The 18,802-nt window shown below is 49.2% G+C and overlaps 1 protein-coding gene across 5 annotated transcripts in view; it reads left to right on the top strand.

The window, feature by feature from the left end:
• The window catches only part of maml2 (mastermind like transcriptional coactivator 2), a 32,442-nt gene extending 14,133 nt beyond the window's left edge, over positions 1-18,309 (top strand). The window contains exons 2-6 of one of the 5 annotated variants that reach the window (XM_029001716.1): positions 6,509-7,750; positions 15,391-15,540; positions 15,940-16,051; positions 16,565-17,370; positions 17,784-18,309. In XM_029001716.1, coding sequence (XP_028857549.1) covers positions 6,509-7,750; positions 15,391-15,540; positions 15,940-16,051; positions 16,565-17,337 — 2,277 coding nt within the window. In that variant the 3' untranslated portion in view covers positions 17,338-17,370; positions 17,784-18,309. Of the gene's footprint in view, positions 1-5,259; positions 5,428-6,508; positions 7,751-15,390; positions 15,541-15,939; positions 16,052-16,564 lie in introns of those variants that run through there. The other 4 variants (XM_029001715.1, XM_029001718.1, XM_029001714.1 and 1 more) reach the window with 4 other exon arrangements.
• Positions 18,310-18,802: the final 493 nt, after the last annotated feature.

Genomic DNA, 18,802 nt, shown 5'->3' with positions numbered 1-18,802 from the left:
CAAAGCACCGTCCCCACACACTGCTCCCCGGGCGCCCGTCATGGCTGCCCACTGCTCACTCAGGGTGATGGGTTAAATGCAGAGGACAAATTTCACTGTGTGCACCGCGTGCTGTGCTGCTGTGTATCACTGTGAAGTGCTAATCACTTCACTTAATGTGGGGGAGATTCGTGGTTACGGCGGACTGTACTTATGGTGTGAGGTCCTCACAGAACGATAAACCAGATCTTGGACAGACAGAGGAAGACAGCTGGGAGCCCAGATCTGTCACAGATAAAACAAACGCACACCAGCACGATTCTTCTTAATAACTCGTTTTTTCCCGAATCTCACCATTGGAGGATTTCTGAAGGTGGCCGGTTTTATTACTGAGCTGCACCTTTTTACCCGAGTTGACAAGTCAACGATAACGAGAGAGTGGTACGTGTAGCCATGGCTCTGGATAAAAGGGTCAGGCGATGGTTACGACTGTCTTTAGCGCACCGATTCTCAAGGTGTGTGGCATGGCCGTGCAAAGCTGATGTTTAAAAGCAAGTCCTTATCACGCCAGAACAAAGAATTCAGAGGAGCCACCAAGCAAAGCACCGTCCCCACACGCTGCTCCCCGGGCGCCTGTCATGGCCGCCCACTGCTCACTCAGGGTGATGGTTAAATGCAGAGGACACATTTCACTGTGTGCACCGTGTGCTGTGCTGCTGTGCATCACATGTGACAATCACTTCACTTTCACTAAACAGCTGAAAACGTCACACTGTGTATCACTTAACATTGCACACTGCACTTTATGTACACTCTTATGTACACTCGTGGTATATTTGTTCATTTATACACACTTATTGAATTGAAAGTGAAGTGATTGTCACATGTGATACCCAGCAGCACAGCACACGGTGCACACAGTGAAATTTGTCCCATCACCCTGAGCAAGCAGTGGGCAGCCATGACAGGCGGATCGGGATTCTGTGCCCCGGCCCCGCTCGCCGAGAACTGGCGGCCGTTGTTTCCACTCCGCACAATGAAACGAAACACCAGCTCCAGCGCGGGCGCGGGCAGGAAGCGGCCCCGGAGAACACACTGCTCTTTCTGTGCGCCCGCCATTGTGAGCAGGGACACCATGGCGCTTTTGTTCGCCCCGGACTGGGATCGGCGCTCCCCTCGTTTTGTCGCTTTTTTTTTTTTTTTTTTTCGTTTTTTTTATTGGGAACCCGGTGCTGGCCGGGGCTCACGAGGACCCCCTGACTGCGTGTTAGGGGCACGGCACCTCGCCGGCGGGCCGGGCCCTCCGGCTCCCCAACGTCCCTGACAGTAGGAGCGGCGGTGAGATGCGAGGCGACAGCGGCGTCGCCCGCTGTATGAGCCAAGGCGGCATGGTGATGCGATGTGACGGGCTGTCAAACCAACTTCGACAGCTCCCAACCCCCTTCCCCAGCATCCGTGTGGCTGCTGTATTGTGCTGGGGTTCTGTGTGTGTGTGTGTGTGTGTGTGTGTGAGATGAGCTGTGGTTTGGCCAGGGTTCTGGTGTTGCACATGGGGATCATGTTTACCCACGTTCCTCAAAGAAGCTGCATGAACGTCTTCAGCGTCCTTCAGCACGTCCTTGCCAGGAGGCTCGGCTCCGCTGGTTATATCAATATCAGGTATATTTATATATTGTAATTAAACTACTGAAAACATAAGGTGCACAGAGTGCATGTGACATCTTCATTGATTCAGAAATAGTTCACAAACAGCAAAGCCTAATGTACTGTCGGAGCCTGCCAAAATAAGAAAAGAAAAAGACCAGATCGTCTCCCCCACAACCCGGTCTGAGCCTCTTTCCCACACTTGTCTTATGGCCCTTCAGAATTGATCATGTTTAATGTGTGATTCGTTTAATTGATTGAAAGTCCAAATGAAGACAATATGGCTGTAACCTGTGAGAAAAGTAATTTGCATAAAACGCCCATTGTCTGCATGACACCCCCTATCTGAGCCTCTTTCCCACACTTGTGTTTGGTTAAAATGTGCTTTACAGCAAGCTTTTGTCTTCAGGATTAGTCATGTTTAATTGGGATTAATGTTGGCTATACTGTCTTTTTACCAGCGACTGTCCTAATAAAGACATTATGCATGGAAACCACGAGAAAGGCACTGAACGCCAGGCCTTATACACGGTCGTCTGCTAGCATAGAATCTATTAGCATAAGTCTCCTGGTCTGAGGAGACACACATCTCCGCAGCTCCTGTCTCACATGTCTGGTTCTGCACAAAAGCTCATCCACAAGTGCCTGACTGACACACTTTATCCCGTCTGCTGCAGGCTTAGTGAAGATTTGAATTCGAATGCAAGGGCGCCAGGGCATTGTCGGATGTGACATAAGTTGGGGGGAGGGCGGTGGCGTCCCCTCATCACATGAGAGGGTCCTGCCTCCTGCCAGTTTGTATGGGCGCGGAGAGGCGAGTTACAGGTTTAATAACGCCGGGCCCCGGTAAACATAATGGACGCCTTCCGCTGTGCTCCCAAAGCTGCTCGGATTGCCTCCTCCGCCCGGCTCCGAGGGGACCTGCCCACCCGCCCGCCTCACTCCTCTCTCAATGGCTGCTGATCGTCCCTCCCCGGAGGCTCAGCTTCAATCTAATTCTCCACGAGGAAGCGCGGCGGTGGAGAGCGCTGATGAGCGCAGGGCCCGGCTCCCGACACGCGCCCGATTAATTACAAAGCCGCGAATCGAACTCCCAACGTTCCATTCAGGTGCCTGTCACATTCTTTTCACGGAATAGTCACATGGCTTTCTGATGGCTCCGTTCTCTTCCTCTTTTTTTTTTTTTTACACAGAACTGTAAAAAACTGATTTCTGAGGAGGATATGAGAACTGCAGCAAGGTAATAAGGACAACACACACCAACAGAAACCTTCCCGTGTGTGAGGAGGAGAACACACCACACGTCTTGGTAGACCCTCTCCTAAGCATAATGTAGTTCATTTAAAGTAGATCAAGCTGTACATAAACCATGTATTTAAGCTCTCAGTTGCGAGGGTTTGTCGTTATTCAGCGCTGGACCTGTCTTGGACGGTCTCCACGAGACGTGGATCAAGAGTACAGGAGTCCAAATTAATTTAATGTACAATTTATTAAAATATTATCCAATTTATTAAAATATTATCCAAATACGTTTCAACTGCGAGCATTAGAGGAGAGCAAAACACATTCAGAACTGAGATTGTGTGAAGGAGCATGCGTGTGCAGGAGAACTCTTTAAAAATGCATTACATCAGTCTTCGCTTCCACAGCCGGAATGTAGTCATGGTAATTGAGTGCGGAAATTGCGCTTATTCTATTAGGGACGAGAGCCATCAGCGGAGTGTGTTGCATCCTGTAACAAGTGCATTCGAGAAAAGAACCCAATTAGTTCTCATACAGGGAGCTGTGATTGTGGGATAAAAAAACGACCATGACTTAAAAACCCAGGCCAAAGATTTCCCCGTCACCGTACCGCGGAACCGTGTAAACATTTTGTCTCCCTGGGAACACAACAGCATCATTTTTTTGTTTGTTGTTCCCCTTCTTTCGTGCTTTTTTTGAGTCCTGGCGTAGGTTAAAGCGTGTGTGCGCTCTGCCGAATGGATTGAATAGCAGCAAGATGAGTCCTCATCTGCAGATGCACACAAAGTGGGGCTGTATCACACACAGACACACACACACACACACACACACACAGAGTTCTAGGGCACCGTCAGATGTGCCACAGGTCTGACAGATGCCACCAGGAGGCTGACTGTCACGTCCTGTGCCCTGCTCACCCGGAGCCCCATCCACAGTGCTCAGCGTCACGGGGCTGCAGCCTGTCTGAAGCCGACCCCGGCCCCGGCAGGAGCACCCAGGCCGGCCTGTCACCACCGAGGACGTGGCCTTTCGTCCTCTGACAGTAGAGCCCTCTGACAGAACACACACACACACAGCAGAGGTGCCTGTTTTATAACGCCGTGCTGGATTTTCGGGGCGCCTGACCTCAAAACAACATTCGTGGCGCTGATCCGGACCCTTCGCCACCAGGCCGTAGGTGACATGGTTTAATGTGTGCTCGCTGAAAGGGGTTAAGCAGAAAATTGTGCGGTTTGTTCCGGGCTCGTAAATGCACGTCCTCCGAGACGCATCCACCTCCCTGTACGGCAGGAGTCACTTTCAAAGTGATCCCGAGCTTCCGAGCTCATTAAATCCTAATCAGAATGCCTATTTTTGGAGCGCCGAGACGTGTCATGAGGATTCCTCTTAATATGGAGGCCACCCCTGCTCCTCTCCCTGACCTGAAAACCCACGGACCACCGGCTTCACTTGCCAGCTCACAGCTTCCCGCTCTTTCCCAGTTGAGTCAAAAAAAGACCCCCTCCAAGGTGAAGATTTATTAGACGTCCTCTGTCGTTCTGCTGAAGTCCCCGCGAACGGCGTGACGTGGAGACTGTGGCACGTGCGGCAGGCCGCCAAACGGTAGTGTTTGCTGAGCCTGCACTGGGTGCAGCTCGCTTGGCTTGGATTGGTCCGCCGCATGTTCGGAAAGGAGGACGCGTTTTTGTTTTAATATAAATAAACGGATGATCTGCACGAGTCGTGGGGTAATATTGGAAAGGTGGCTGGCCACCGATTGTGTCCCTGAGCAGGACACTTAACCCTACGTTGCTCCGGGGGGGGGGGGGGAACTGTCCCTGTTACTACTGATTGTAAGTCGCTCTGGATAAGGGCGTCTGATAAAATGTTGTAAAATGTAAATGTGATGTGCGGCCCGTGAGTGGCTGGAATCGGTACGAGGCACTTCGCCTTCGTGCGGACTGGCACCGATGCACATTATCAGCTCCGCCTGATGTAAAATAACTCGGAGATGAGCGATGTGCGACCGCATGGGCAACGGTACACCAACGCCGAAACGCCGTAATTTGTCTAATTTAATAAGCATGTGAAATTTGGACATGTATGAGAGAGAGAGAGAGAGAGAGATATCTCTCTCTCTCTCTCTCTCTCTCTCTCTCTCTCTCTGTAGCTCAGTGGTAACCATGGGGTTCCATGAGGAGGGTCTCTTTTATTGGGAAGTTATTTATATGAGGTTCCCAAATACTTGCTTCCAGCTAAATTTTGCGTTGCGCATCACTGTTCCAGGTCTAATTAACATAAATTAAGACACGAAGAACAAAGGGAGAGATCTCCTCGCCGACTTGATAAGCACGGCCGAGCAGATGAGGAAAAGAAAGGAAGAAAGAAAGGAGAGAACGCTGCTATCTTTGCTGCAAGCCAACAGGGAGAAATATTATTCATGCAAATGAGCGAGGCAGATAAAAGCTTCCTTTGTTTGAGCACTCTATCTATCTGATCCCTAAACGAATCGCTCGGGCTAATGCTGGTGTGCGGAGCACATTTCCAACATCGTCTCCACAGGCAGTTACGTTGTGGATTTGGGTAATGCTTCGTTACAAAGGCGTCTGTTTCTTGTTTGCTTCTTTCCTGTTCCATTTATCAATTGGACTGTTTTCTGCGTCATAAAATGTCATCGATAAAATGCAGGTCTTCTGTTCGGCATGACGGTAGCGAAAAATTAATAATGTTAGTCTTCCCTGAACGTACAAATCGGTCAGGAGAACAAGGTTCCAAAGCCTTGGAGCAAATGGCAAAATTGGATAAATTTCCATAAAGAGAAGCAGTGTGTAAAGATAACTCGCTTTTTTTTTTTTCTTACACTGATACTTGGAGCTCTCATCGTAATTTTAATTGGTTTGCTACATCAAAGCGTGTTGTTGATAAGAGTTCATTAATTATATTCGGAAGGTCCTGTTACGTTAAATACGCTTTTCTTCTGGCGGCTCTGCAACTGGCCCGGCTCGAGTTTTTGCAGGAGCAGAAGAAAGACTTTTGAATGAACGCATTTCACTTGTTTTGGTGTGCGTGTGGAGGGTCGAACCTTCACTGGTCTCACGGTTTTGACTGGATTGATTCAATTCGATTACGAATATCAATGGGCCGATTATCAATGCATCACAATGCGTCCCATAGATTTTTTTTTCATTACTTCACGTCATGTTTTCAAATACGTCAGCAAGGTGAGAGATGAGAGGTGAGAGAGACGTCTGAACCAGGCGTTTTTATGCCGTCAAATAAACGAGTATGGCGTTCAGACGGCCACATCCGCGTGGATGAGTCCAAACTCCTATAATTGATCATGTTTTACATTGCATTTTAGACGCAGAGTTGTCCACGTCTGCATCGCGATGCGTAAAATCCATTTGGTAGGTGGGTGAAAACACTCGCCTGTGAACCAGAAGATCCAGGTTCAAGCCCCACTTACTACCATTGTGTCCCTGAGCAGGACACTTAACGCTGAGTGTCTCCACGGGGGGACTGTCCCTGTAACTGCTGATTATAAGTCGCTCTAGATAAGGGAGTTTTGTAAATGCCGTAAATGTAAACACCCCTAGTTTTTTGTGTGTAGCTTTAAAATTCACAAATGATCTCAAACGTGCACTTTTTGGTTTTGTCTCTTCAGCTACAGGGGTCTTTGAGGAGGAAGATTGAAGGACATCCTGCCGAGTACAAGCCAAATGGCATGTCGTGTGGGCCACCAGGGCCTGACTTTAAACGGATTCGAGTGGACGTTGGAAGGCTTCCACCAGGGTCCTGTTCTCTTGGGGGCGGTCAGTCCCAGAGCCATATGAGCTCATGCTCTTTGGGACACAACCATTGCCGGAAAGACCCCTACATGATACCCCATGGTGTGGGGAGTGACATCTTCAACATGACCCTCAGAGATATGAAGAAGGAGCCGGATGAGGTACAGACATGCAGCCAGTCGTCCATAGAGGCTGGCATGATGATGTTTGAATTCAAAGACGAGCCGGGAGGTCAGATCGACCCTGAGCTGCAAGACCTGTTTGATGAACTCACCAAGTCAGTGCCCTCGCTCAACGACCCAGAGTTTGAGAAGATGCTGAAGCAGGATGACACATTTGGCCTGGACCTGGGAAGACCCAACTCAGCTGGAATGGGAAACCCTTGCCCCCTCATGGACAAGCCCATCAAAACCGAGTACTCTCCAGATTTCAGCCAGAACCCGAGGCCGGCTTCAGCTGGCCCATCGTTCTCAATGACCACCTCCAGTATTTCTTCAGTGCAGCTGGGTCATGGCCAGGTCTCCCAGGCTTCAGCTGGACCCTCCAGAGCCCTCCCTGGCTGGCCAGAGGTCTCCCATGCTGAGCAGCTGAAACAAATGGCTGCTAACCAGCTCCAGCCAAACGGCTTGCTCCATCACTCCCATCAGAACCAGCAATTGAGCTGGTCCTTGGCTATGGGAAGCCATTCTCCTGGCTCCTTCACACAGGAGAAGCTACCCAGTTCCACCACACTGTGCCCTCAACGCATCAGCCCTCAGAGCAACGGTCAGAGCAAGACCATGAACAACTGCCTTTTCAAGCCTCAGCGTTTCAATGGCTCCAACCAGGCAGAAATGAAGGTCCTCAGCTCCAAACCCATGCTGCAGTTCACACCCAAGGCAACTGCCACAGTGGGCCAACAAGGGCCACACATCTCCAGTCCTCACAATAAGGCGACTCAACCGCAACAGCCCAGCCCCGGTCAGAACCAGAACCATTCTCACGGTGGACTCCACTTCCAGAGCCCACCACTCCCGTTGGCCACGTCACCGTGCCACCCGCCCAAACCACTGCCCTCACGACCTCCGGTCAACCAGCAAGCCCCTGGGATGCACTTCAAAATGGGCCAGCAGAGACCGGTAAGATCTTTCACTGTAAAAATCAAATGTCAAGTTGGTTCATTCATTCTGGTGGCCAATTTTTAAAAAGGGGACGAGTCTGTAGGCACGATTGACAGCTCTCACACACCATACACACGATACTATAGGCAAAAAGAAACAAACAAACAAATATATAAATAAATAATCATGTAAATAAAGAATATTTTTAGAATGTTTTTAATACAGTCAGAACATATATAAGTTACGTAAGTCTTGTGTTGCATTCCGCGTTAAAGCGTGCCACGCGAAATTCGCTGAGGGATTTGGTTTGGCGGCGTTACGTTATACAGTTGAGCTGGATCGAGATGAGTCGGTGAGTCCCAGCTACGTTGCACCAATACGCCGGCTCTGCCGTCCACACGGTGACGCGGAAAAGAGAAATTCAGCCTGGAGCCGTTCGTCTCACGTGCTTTAACACTATTAAAATATTCATATTACGTTTGAACAACAACGTTACTCCCCTCTTGGAGTGATGATTTGCTCGAATTTAAGCACTTTTTGCAGCTTCATCCGGTTGGCATCCAAAATACTTCCAGACGCCGCTCTTGCATTTTACATTTTACAGCAATATTGGTGCTGCAGAATTACATTTTCACCGCTCCTGTCAATACGTGACACGCCCAGGCGTAACGCAGCGGCGTCCGTCTCCTCCCGTTCTCCCGCTTCCCTCCGTTCGCCACGCTCCTGATCCCACACAATGGACGTCGGTGGGCGTGGCGGGAGTGACCACGCCCACTAACGGCGCCAACTAGTCCGCCAGTTAGTGAACATGCCCCATATGCTAGTTCTTCTGTGGTGCTCTTTCTTTTAACGATTTCGTATCTACTACAAATGCATACCTATATGAATGATGTAATGCACTTTATTCCACACGCTGAAGACATCTTCTCTCAGCCCTTGTCGTTGATGTGGTTTTGTGCTCGTTCTCGACATGATTGCTGTTTGTGTCCGCTTGAATATGTATATCCCCCCCTTAAAGCGGTTTGACGAGCCGGCCCGGACTGAAGCAGCGCGGCAGATTAACATGAAAGGCTCCTAATTTCTCCGCCTGCCACGGTCCCTCGGCGCCGGGCCGTGGACGCGCTCAGCGGGATTTGCTAATTGGAGGCTGTTCGCTGCGAGGGACAAGCCGTGGAAGACGACAGTAATCTGCTCGGCCCGGCGCTGGTCGAGCCGCTGGTTCCTCGCGACTCGGAGACGCCGCCCTGTCCGAATGGTAATGGGAGCCTCGTTGGAGGTCCCGGGGAAAGCCCGCCTCCGGCCACATTTTGGTTGTTATCAAAGAAACTCATTAGGCTGCCTGGCGAGGGGGGTTTTTTGTTTGCAGGCATCGAGGTCCCATTGTGAAGGGGCGTTCTGCCAAATTCCTGAGCCGGGTTTGAGTCCTTTGCGATGGACAGAATGTCCTATCACGGTCCAACCTATGAAGGATCGCTAACCAGAACCACCGATCGTATTTTATAACCACATTCCAGGGATCAGACAGTATATGGAAATTCGGTGTGTCACCGTGTTACATTTTGACCTGCACCGTTCATCATTAGCAATTTCTTTTTTTGATTTACGTGATCTTATTCAAATTCAAATTTTATTTGCCACATACACAGTCATACACGGTATGAGATGCAGGGAAATGCTTGTAAAAAAAAATCCTGCAGAGCGGCCACCGATTGGTCCATCCAGCGTGCCACGGTTTTAAAGGCTGGAAATGATTTTTTTTTCAGTTCACCCACCATCGGCAGATGGATCAAAAAGTTAATTTTGGATCCTGACTGGGATTAATACGTGCTGATTATAACTAAAAAGACGTTGAGCCCCGTATTCTGTACCAAAGCAAATCATCCCATAAATACTATATTCAGATGAACTGAAAGAGAACCCGAAAAAGATGCAGAGGGAAGGATTCTGGGTAAGTGGGATATTCGGCTGCAAACCCACGGCGGCAGGGATGGGGTTAAGCGTTGAAGGCGAGCTCCTCCGAGAGGAGGAGCAGCGTGCAGGAGAGAAAGAAAAAGAGAGAGAGAGAGGCCAGAAAACCAGAGCCGCATCTCTTCCCACACTGCTCCGAATTAGTAATGCCGTGGAAATAAAGGTCCCAAAACGGTGCCGTGAACCCCTCTGGAGCACCAGCGAGCGCCGCCCAACGTCCTCCCACTGGGAGCGGCTTCCAGAAGCGTTTCTGGAGGAGCGGGAGCGTGGCTAATGATCGCTGGTTAACCGGGCCCGCGCCAGGCTCATGCCCAGATCTCCTCCCGTTTGTCTGTCGGGGGCCATTTTTCTTTTTCCTTTTGAAACTCCCAGCCACTTTCATCCAGCGTGGAGTCGCTGAGTCTCAGAATAGCAGCTTTAAGGTCCACAGTCATGTCATTGCTGCCGGGGCACATCGGTAAAAGAGCCGGCAGGTTGAACCAGGAGGGTCGCCGAGCCGTGGTGGGGGAAGCACTGAGATGTGCTCCAGTAAAACCCTTTTACAGATTCTTTTTTTTTTTTTTTTTTTTTAGTTTCAACAATATTTTTACTGATTTTAAACAGGGACATAACAGGGTAAACATGTAATGTTTCAATCTCTGAGCATGCTCTTCATTGACAAGTCTGAGCCTTATCAGGGCTCTTAGTTTGTAAACTCAATATTCTATAGAAATCAAACGAGAATTGCTGGTGTCTTCCTCTTGTAAGTCGCTTTGGATAAAAGCATCTGCTAAATAAAGTAAAGTAATGTTTCAATATACTGTAAATTATATATTTTATAACCCCCTTATAAACCCTATAGCACCCCCCTCCCCTCCCTGACTCCAAGCCAGCTTTACATGCATAAGAAAGGTTAGATGCCAGGCATTTAAAGAAAAAAAAGGACTTTGGAAATGGAATTTTTTTTGGTCCTGTATGCAAAAGAAACAAAAAAAAACCTAAAAGAAAACAATCATACAAACAATTAAATAAGAAGGGAATCAAACTATAAATGTATATGAAAAAAAACGGAGGAAGGGCCTCCACACCTGTTGAAATTTCAAGTCTGAATAGCGGATTGAGTAGTGAATCTTCTCCAGGGACAAACAGGACATAACATCTCTGAGCCCCTTTTAAAGATCCTGAACGTATTCTGTGACCGCGGCCTGGGCGTATGTGGAGTTCTTTTGTGTTAGTTTAATGCCGTTCATGTGTTTTATGTCGGGAGATGGTCACGTTCTACGAGAGGTTCCAGGATGGTCCGGAAGAGGGCATCTGATGCGGTGTGATTTTTACTGTATTGTACGTGTATAAAACCGTCGGGCCCTTTTCTCCGGCTCCCCGCTTCGGTCGGTGAGCATGTGGCGCGGCGTCCCTGCGCCGTGGGGGCTGGGTGGGAATGCCAGGTCGCTCTGGCCTGCGCTGTGAAGGGAGCGCTTGTTCCCTGGGAAAGAGCCGCGCGGCCAAATCCAGATGCCGAGGCCTATCCCCTGGGACCGCGCCCGGACTCCGGCTTACAGGAAGTGCAGTGTGAGAGTCGGAGGGAGGGAGGGAGGACGAGAAAGACGAGGCCCTGGATGGTAGTCAGCTGGTCGTAGCGGCGTAAGCGGGCGAAGCTGCTTTATAAAGTCCGACGAGGCATGTGGCTTTCATTTGCGCACAACTTCTGAGGGGCGGGGGGGGCGGGTGGCGAGGAGATGGGAAACAGCTTCATGACATATCGCGATGACAAAGGGAAAGAAATCTCCCTTTCCGCCTCGCCTTATAAACAAAGACGTCTGAACAGAGCAGGGAGATGTTTAGTGGTGATATGGGATGCAACTTTTGAGGAAATTAACATGTTGGAGAGGAGGGACTAATTACCCACCCATTCCCTGTTGTTGGTGTGTAATTATTTCTGGCAACCAGAAGGTGAACTTTAGTGACGTTCTTATGAGGATTAAAAGGGGGAGGGGCCTGTAGGCATGATTTAACCCTCCCCTCCGGTCAATAAGTCACACGCCAGGTGTAGCACAGCATCCACCTCCTCCCTTTCTCCTCCGTTTCTGCTCCTTTCCCCCTATGTACACAGGGAATGCCAGTGGGCGTGGCAGACGTGACCACGCCCACTATCAACACCAGCATTACATTTACAGCATTTACCGGACGCCCTTATCCTGAGCGACTTACAGTCAGTAGTTACAGGGACAGTCCCCCCCTGGAGACACTCAGGGTTAAGTGTCCTGCTCAGGGACACGATGGTAGTAAGTGGGGTTTGAACCTGGGTCTTCTGGTGTCTGCACTTTAATTCATGTTTTATTAAGTACTAGCAAAACAATCATACAATTATTTTTGTGTGTATATCCCTTTTCTCATTACAAATATGAAATATTTGTTACTGTACGCTACTCGGCCTTCTCCCACTGTCTGATAGCGTCTGCTCCGTGAACTTGTCAGATGTGGTTACATAAAAATGTCTGGTTGGGGTCGGTGGCAGGAGCCTTTGTGTTTAATGGTGGGAACAGGTCCCTCCTCTTGGCCATGTTAGTTCCCAGAGCGAAGAGTCTCCCCCTAATAACAGACTGCGCGCTGTCACCCTGGGAAAGCTTGTGTGCCAACGTGGTGTGACGGGCGGCGTGTGTAAACCCGGCATATTCCCATATGAGGAACGGTAAATGGCCTGCCGGGGAGACATTTTGGTCCAGTGGCTCTGACACAGTGCGGTACAGTAAGAGCCACTGCTGCATCCTGACTAACCCACATATCGATTATTTATTCCATTATGCCATAAATGCTTTTCGGGGTACTGGGCAGTACGTTTCACTGTATTTTGTAGTATTAGCAGCTGCTGTATCCCACTATACATGTCCCAATGCGTTACCCTTATATATCCCCTAATATAAGATGATGTTTTTACTATAGTATTTTAGTCATTGTCACGCTGCACGGCATACGGGTGACAGCAGACACGAGTTGATGGACAGTCTGTCGTAAACAGGGCCACGACGGGGCCACCTGGACACACACACACAACGAGACACTAGGAACAGTGAGACGGAGCCACGGCGCTCTGCAGACGCAGCGTTGCGTATTAGAGATGGGTGGGTGGAGCAGCGTACTGGTGATCCATCCGAGCGACGATAAACACTACTGGTATTTATCACCTTCTCGTGGACCCACAGCGGCATTATTAAAGTCATTATTCCTCGACAACATTTGCATTGCTCCATATTCGATATTAGGGGTGTTGAAAATAATCTCATAATCGATGCATCGTGATGGAGTCGTGGACAATTCTGTATCGATCCAGTGCAGAACACAATCGACTATTTCATAATGACGTTCCTCGCCCACACAGATGTTTGAAACTAACGTCCTCTGAATGGCATTATCCAGAAAAAAAAACGCCTGCCGCCTTAACTCCCATCTCAATGACGTGTTCGAAAACATAATGTGAAGTAATGTGGAAAAATTGATGGGATGCATCATGATGCGTGTACAATCGTAATCGAATCGTGAGACCAGTGAAGGCTCATTTGGAGATGATCTGGATGTTCACATGGATGTAGTTTCCAGACCTGGGTTGCTTGAACAGAAGTAAATCAGAATCAGAAAACTTTATTAATCTCGAAGTGAAACTGCTTTTGCGACAACTGCACAGAGGGCAAGACACACAATGTACATACAATCTATGTACAAGACACAAACAAGGTTCACAGAAGGTTCCTGGTTCGAATCCCGATCCGCCAAGGTGCCCCTTGATGAAGGGACCGTCCCCACACACATGGCTGCCCGCTGCTCACCAAGGGTGATGGTTAAAAGCAGAGGACACATTTCACTGTGTCACCGTGTGCTGTGCTGCAGTAAAAAAACAGCAAGAGGAGAGAGTTGCACAGAAGAACAGCAGCAGAAGGATCATATTGCACAACCCCATGTTGTTTACAGACTTACAGATAGTGAGTGTAAGGTAGAGAGAGAGAGAGAGAGAGAGGGGGCAACTTATTGTGTGAGTGAGTGGCAGAGGGGCGAGTTAAAAAGTCTGATAGCTGTGGGAAGGAAGGGATTTCCTGTGGTGTTCAGTGGAGCATTTCAAACTTGTTAGTCTATTGCTGAAAAAAAAAAAAAAACATTTTCAATAATAGACCGCAGCTTTCCCAGCATCCTTTGCTCCGCCACAGTCTCCAGCGTGTCCACTTTTACTCCCACCACGCTGCCAGCCTTCTTGATCAGCTTGTTTAGCCCGTTCTTATCGGCCACTTTCATGCTGGTCCCCCAGCACACCACAGCACAGATGGCACTGGCCACTATGGAGTCATAGAACATCCGTAGCGTGACGTTACAGACCCCAAAGGACCTTAGTCCACGCAGGAAGCACAGCCTTCCTGTATGTGACCAGTCCATACTGTTGGTGTAGGCCTCTGGGGGGGCTATGCTGGAGCGATGTGAATTCCAACTCTGAAGAGTAACGTGAAGACGGGCATCTGCCGTCGAAGGGCCTTTTGGAAACCGCTATTGTAATGATTCGTGTTCCATTGTGTTGTATGGATTATACGGCGCCTAATACGCGTCCAAACAACCCAACTGTTGTTCTGTATTGGAAAGAAACCGTGCTCCTCTAATCACGGAGGTCTTCTAAATACTCGATTCATTCGGTCCCTGTGCCCTCCCTGGGCGATCGCCGCTGGCTTATCTCACCCTAGATGGGTCATGAGCGGGGTTCGACTGTGACGGCAGGCGGCAGGGACCCAGCTCCGCAGTGGTGGCACGTGGGTAACCTGCCCAGAAGTCTGCAAGGACGCAGGCCACAAAAATACAATGAAGCTGCGACTTAATTCTTTATCAAAAAAAAGTCTCTGTAGCATTCGCTCGAGTTGAAATTCAGACGTTTGTCACTTATGCAATGACCCGTATTCGCATGTGTCGCCAGGCAGGTTTCAATATGCAGGTTTGCTGAGAAATAGTAGTTTTTTTTATATTGCATAAATGTTTAATTGTGGTTAAAGTCAAGTCCACACACGTTTCGTACGGTACACGCATGCGTGAAGATTATAGCGAAAGGCAGTGAGGCGCTGGCTTTAAAATGGGTGCAACTGCAGCGTACAAGTCAGGGAGTTCTGCGACGGGGACCTGCCATGAAGTGTCAGCGCGGACCTCGTTTAACACCCCAGTAATGAACGGTTTCCTCAGAAATAAAAAAATAAAAGAAATAAAAATAACAGATGGCAGCCAAGTGCCATTTGCAGCTGGGCACCTCGAGGCGCGTGGAGAGACGAGAGCGCTCAGCTGAGGTTTAGTCCACGCTGGTCCACGCTGCGCATGGACCCTCAGGGAACTTTGAGGGAGATTAGAGACCTTCCTGCCGGAGTACATTTGCGTGGGCCTGAGGAGTGATTGAGTAGGAGCTTGGCGTGCCGAGGGTTGAAGGAGTAAAGCAGAGAGAGAGCTTTCCAGAGCTTATCTCCTGCTGGCGTCTGGTCTCCGGGAGGGGACGGGTTACAAAATCTCACATTTTTATCTCTGGTCAGGCGGCCGGTCATCCCGTCCGCTTCGATTGGCCCCTGACCCTCTGCATGTTGGGTTAGGGGTGGGTTCGGTCACGGCAGGCCTCGCCACTCTTTGCCGAGCCTTCCACCTAGTGGCGGCGTGCGGAGGTGCGCTTTTCACCAATGACGCTGCTGCGAACCGCCTTCCAGGTCTTGCCGTCCGTCAGCAGAGCGGCGGAAGCCCCGGCTCAGAACCAACCGCCGCTGCCGTCGGCAGAGGCCAGCAGCCAGTCGAAGGCGGCGGGGAAGAGCGTGGCCTTGCAGCGGCCAATGAGGCAGCAGCTGCAGCTGGCCGACACGGTGCGTATTCCTTTAACTCCACGTCCTAACAATGGAACATTGTTCATTCGCACTCGCTCTGCACACGAAGCGTCCGAATACGTTGGGAACAAAAGAACAACATGCTGCTTATTAATAACTTCCAGCTGTACCACAAACACGCTCAAAACATTAATTTACTTTACTTTACTTTACTTTATTTTGTGCGTATGTAAGTGTTAGATTTGTCAAAAGGCATCAAACACTAAATTGCGTGGGGCGTCGCTCCTCGTTCCTCGCCCCTCCGCCGGGGGCCGTCCCTGTCGGACCAGGCCTGCTACGAGAACGGCAGGAGACGGCAGACCCCTCGCAGTCGGGTCAGAATGAGCCTTTGTAGCCCCGCCTCCTGAATCATTCACCAGACTGACTTCGTGTCCGCAGGATAAGGCAGGAGGCGCCCAGGACCAGTTCAGTCGTCACCTCACCAGACCGCCACCCGACTACAAACAGCCGAGGAGCGCGGGCGGAGTCCAGCAGTCCCACCTGTATGCAGGTACGGAGCTCGTGTACCTCATTACAGTGTTAAAACACAAAAACGAGACAATGAAATATTCTTATTAAATAAGTTGTTCTGTACAACGTGCTGACGACAAAATCACAAAAAAATTATCAATGGGAAGCTATCGCGTTTTTCCAGAGAGTTCTTGCTCGCCACGTTACGTTTGTCAAGGAAATGTTGTTTCTACATTTACAGCATTTACCAGACGCCCTTATCCAGAGCGACTTAGTAGTTACAGGGACAGTCCCCCCTGGAGACACTCAGGGTTAAGTGTCTTGCTCAGGGACACAATGGTAGTAAGTGGGATTTGAACCTGGGTCTTCTGGTTCATAGGCGAGTGTGTTACCCACTAGGCTACTACCACCCCACGCCCCAGATGTGGCCCGTGGGCCGGAGTTTGCTCACTCTTGGTGTACGGCGTTCGGAAATGCAAGGCGGTCTATGCTATTCATACATGTTCATATTTGCTATTTTATACCGGATTAACAGTTCACGTTGTTCCTACAGGTATAAACTCCTCTCAGCCACTGACAAGCAAGGGACAGGACCAGAGTGACCTCCGGTCCATGTCCTGCCAGCTCTCAAACAGCCAGGCGGCTAAGATGATAGACAGGAGGTTTGGAAGTGGCCAGGACCCTCACCCGGGCTCCTGCCAGCTGCGACAGCCTCTGCAGGGCAGCAACCGCAGCAGGATGGGCCTGCATCCCGGTAAGGGCCTGTTCCAGGGGAGCCACGGCCCTGGCATGACCTTCGGCAGGACATCAGTGGGTCAGGAGGGGTTGCTGGGAAAGGAGTTGAGTAGCATGACCAGTGTGGAGGCTGGTATGAGTTGGACACCGGGCCCCAGGCAGCCGGGGCTGGACGTGAAGAGGGTCCCTGGCGCCGTGCCGCCCCAGGGGGCGCAGGTGGATATGGGCGGCCACACTTTTACCCAGAGACCCATTGCCCCGCCCAACCAGGTGCCTCCAAATGCTGGACTGCTGCTCCCCAGGCCTGCAGTAGGAGGTGCAGGGTCCGCTCCCAGACCCTGCCCGCCCCGCATGCCTCCTCTGCCAGGCTCCTTCCCCACCTCCGACCACAACCCCGGAAACTTCCAGACCCTCGGCGGCAGCGGCCGCCCCGGCCGGCTCACCTTCGACTTCCTCCCGGAAGGGGACAACACGGTCCCGGGCATCAACACCGAGTCGGACTTCATCGACTCGCTGCTGAAGTCGGGGACGGGGAACGACGACTGGATGAAGGACATCAACCTGGAGGAGATCCTGGGTGGTCACTCTTAACCAGCTGGTGTTGCTGTGGAGGGACTCGCTACGGTGAGCTGGGGTCCACACCAGCCCAGTGCATTTTGATATAAAACATGTTTATGTACTCCAGTATTTATCTCATAGTGTGTTATTTAGGGGTGCGTCAATGAATTTCTGGGCAGACAACGATTTTTAAAATAACCATCTGATAATATACGAAATATTTCAGTTTGTTTTTGCACTCATTGCTCTCTACTGCCACCTATTGGATCTTGTGTAGCTGGGGTTGTCTTCATTTACATTACATTTACATGTCTACTGGTCCCTCACAGAAAATTTGAATAATGGTCATTTGGTTTCGTAATTTAAAAAAAAAAAAAGTAAACCTTCAACTATTGAACCCCAAAATACTGGCTGTATAAACTACGACACTTTTGTTATAAATTGGAAGATTACCTTTTCCATTTCTTTTTTAAGCACAGAACTGATGCCGAGCCCAGTCTGCCCCGGTGAACGTCAGCCGATACCAGTGGAAGGCCAACGTATCGGTGCACCCCTAATTCTTTTTTCTGACCACTGTGCTTTATTGGCCAATGAGCTTCATCGTGCATTCTAAACGACCCAGATGTAAGGGTGCTGCAAAAAAAAAAAAAAGCTCCTGCATCAATTTTGCATTTTAACATTTCCTCTCTAGAGTCTTTCATAGTTGGATTGTATGAATTGTCTGTTGTGTATCATGATATAAATTGAAAAAAGGACTCTTGTTATTGCTGTACAGTACGGTGGACCTTGTTATCGTTGAACAGACGTGTCAAGTATGTTTTGCTTAAGTAACTCCATTAATATTGTATTTATATTTCATGGTTTGAGTTCATTGTTAAATGGTTATATTTTATATGACATCTGTCTTCCTAATGCTGAAGCTATATTGTAAATGTGTATACCCAAAGCAGAATGATGTCAAATATGCCTTTAACTACCAACAATAAAATATTATACAAAAGTGTACTTTGGATTTATGTTTATTAACTATGACCTAGGTTTTGGTGCATAATACCAATGTTCTAAAATATAAATCTAAATCCCGTAATAAAAAAAGAGGGAATAAATGCTGTTATGTAAATGAGTCTTCTCAAATGTCATTACTAACAGTTATTTAACTTCAATGGAACATGAACAGTCCTGGATATGAATGAAAAATTAAAGACCATGAACTGTTCTTCTGGACATGGCTTCTACCTGAAACAACTGCACAGAGGATAATGAACAGCTCGATAGCAGTCGCAGTCTTGATGTTCATATCCTTTATTATTGCGTGAATATCATGACATTTACTTGTGGTAGAAAGTACCATACTTCCATTATCCGTCGGACAGTGAGACACCATTATGTATTTATGTAGGTGTTATTTAGTGGCGATAATTTATTTTTTTTATAATGGATTCAGTGGTACGTCGTAGCCAACACTGATGTTCTGTTGACTTAATAACCGTGGCAGGTG

This window comes from Denticeps clupeoides, chromosome 13, assembly GCF_900700375.1.
Source record: "Denticeps clupeoides chromosome 13, fDenClu1.1, whole genome shotgun sequence".
NCBI classification, from domain to species: Eukaryota; Metazoa; Chordata; class Actinopteri; order Clupeiformes; family Denticipitidae; genus Denticeps; species Denticeps clupeoides.
This window is presented reverse-complemented; position numbering and strand designations above follow the sequence as displayed.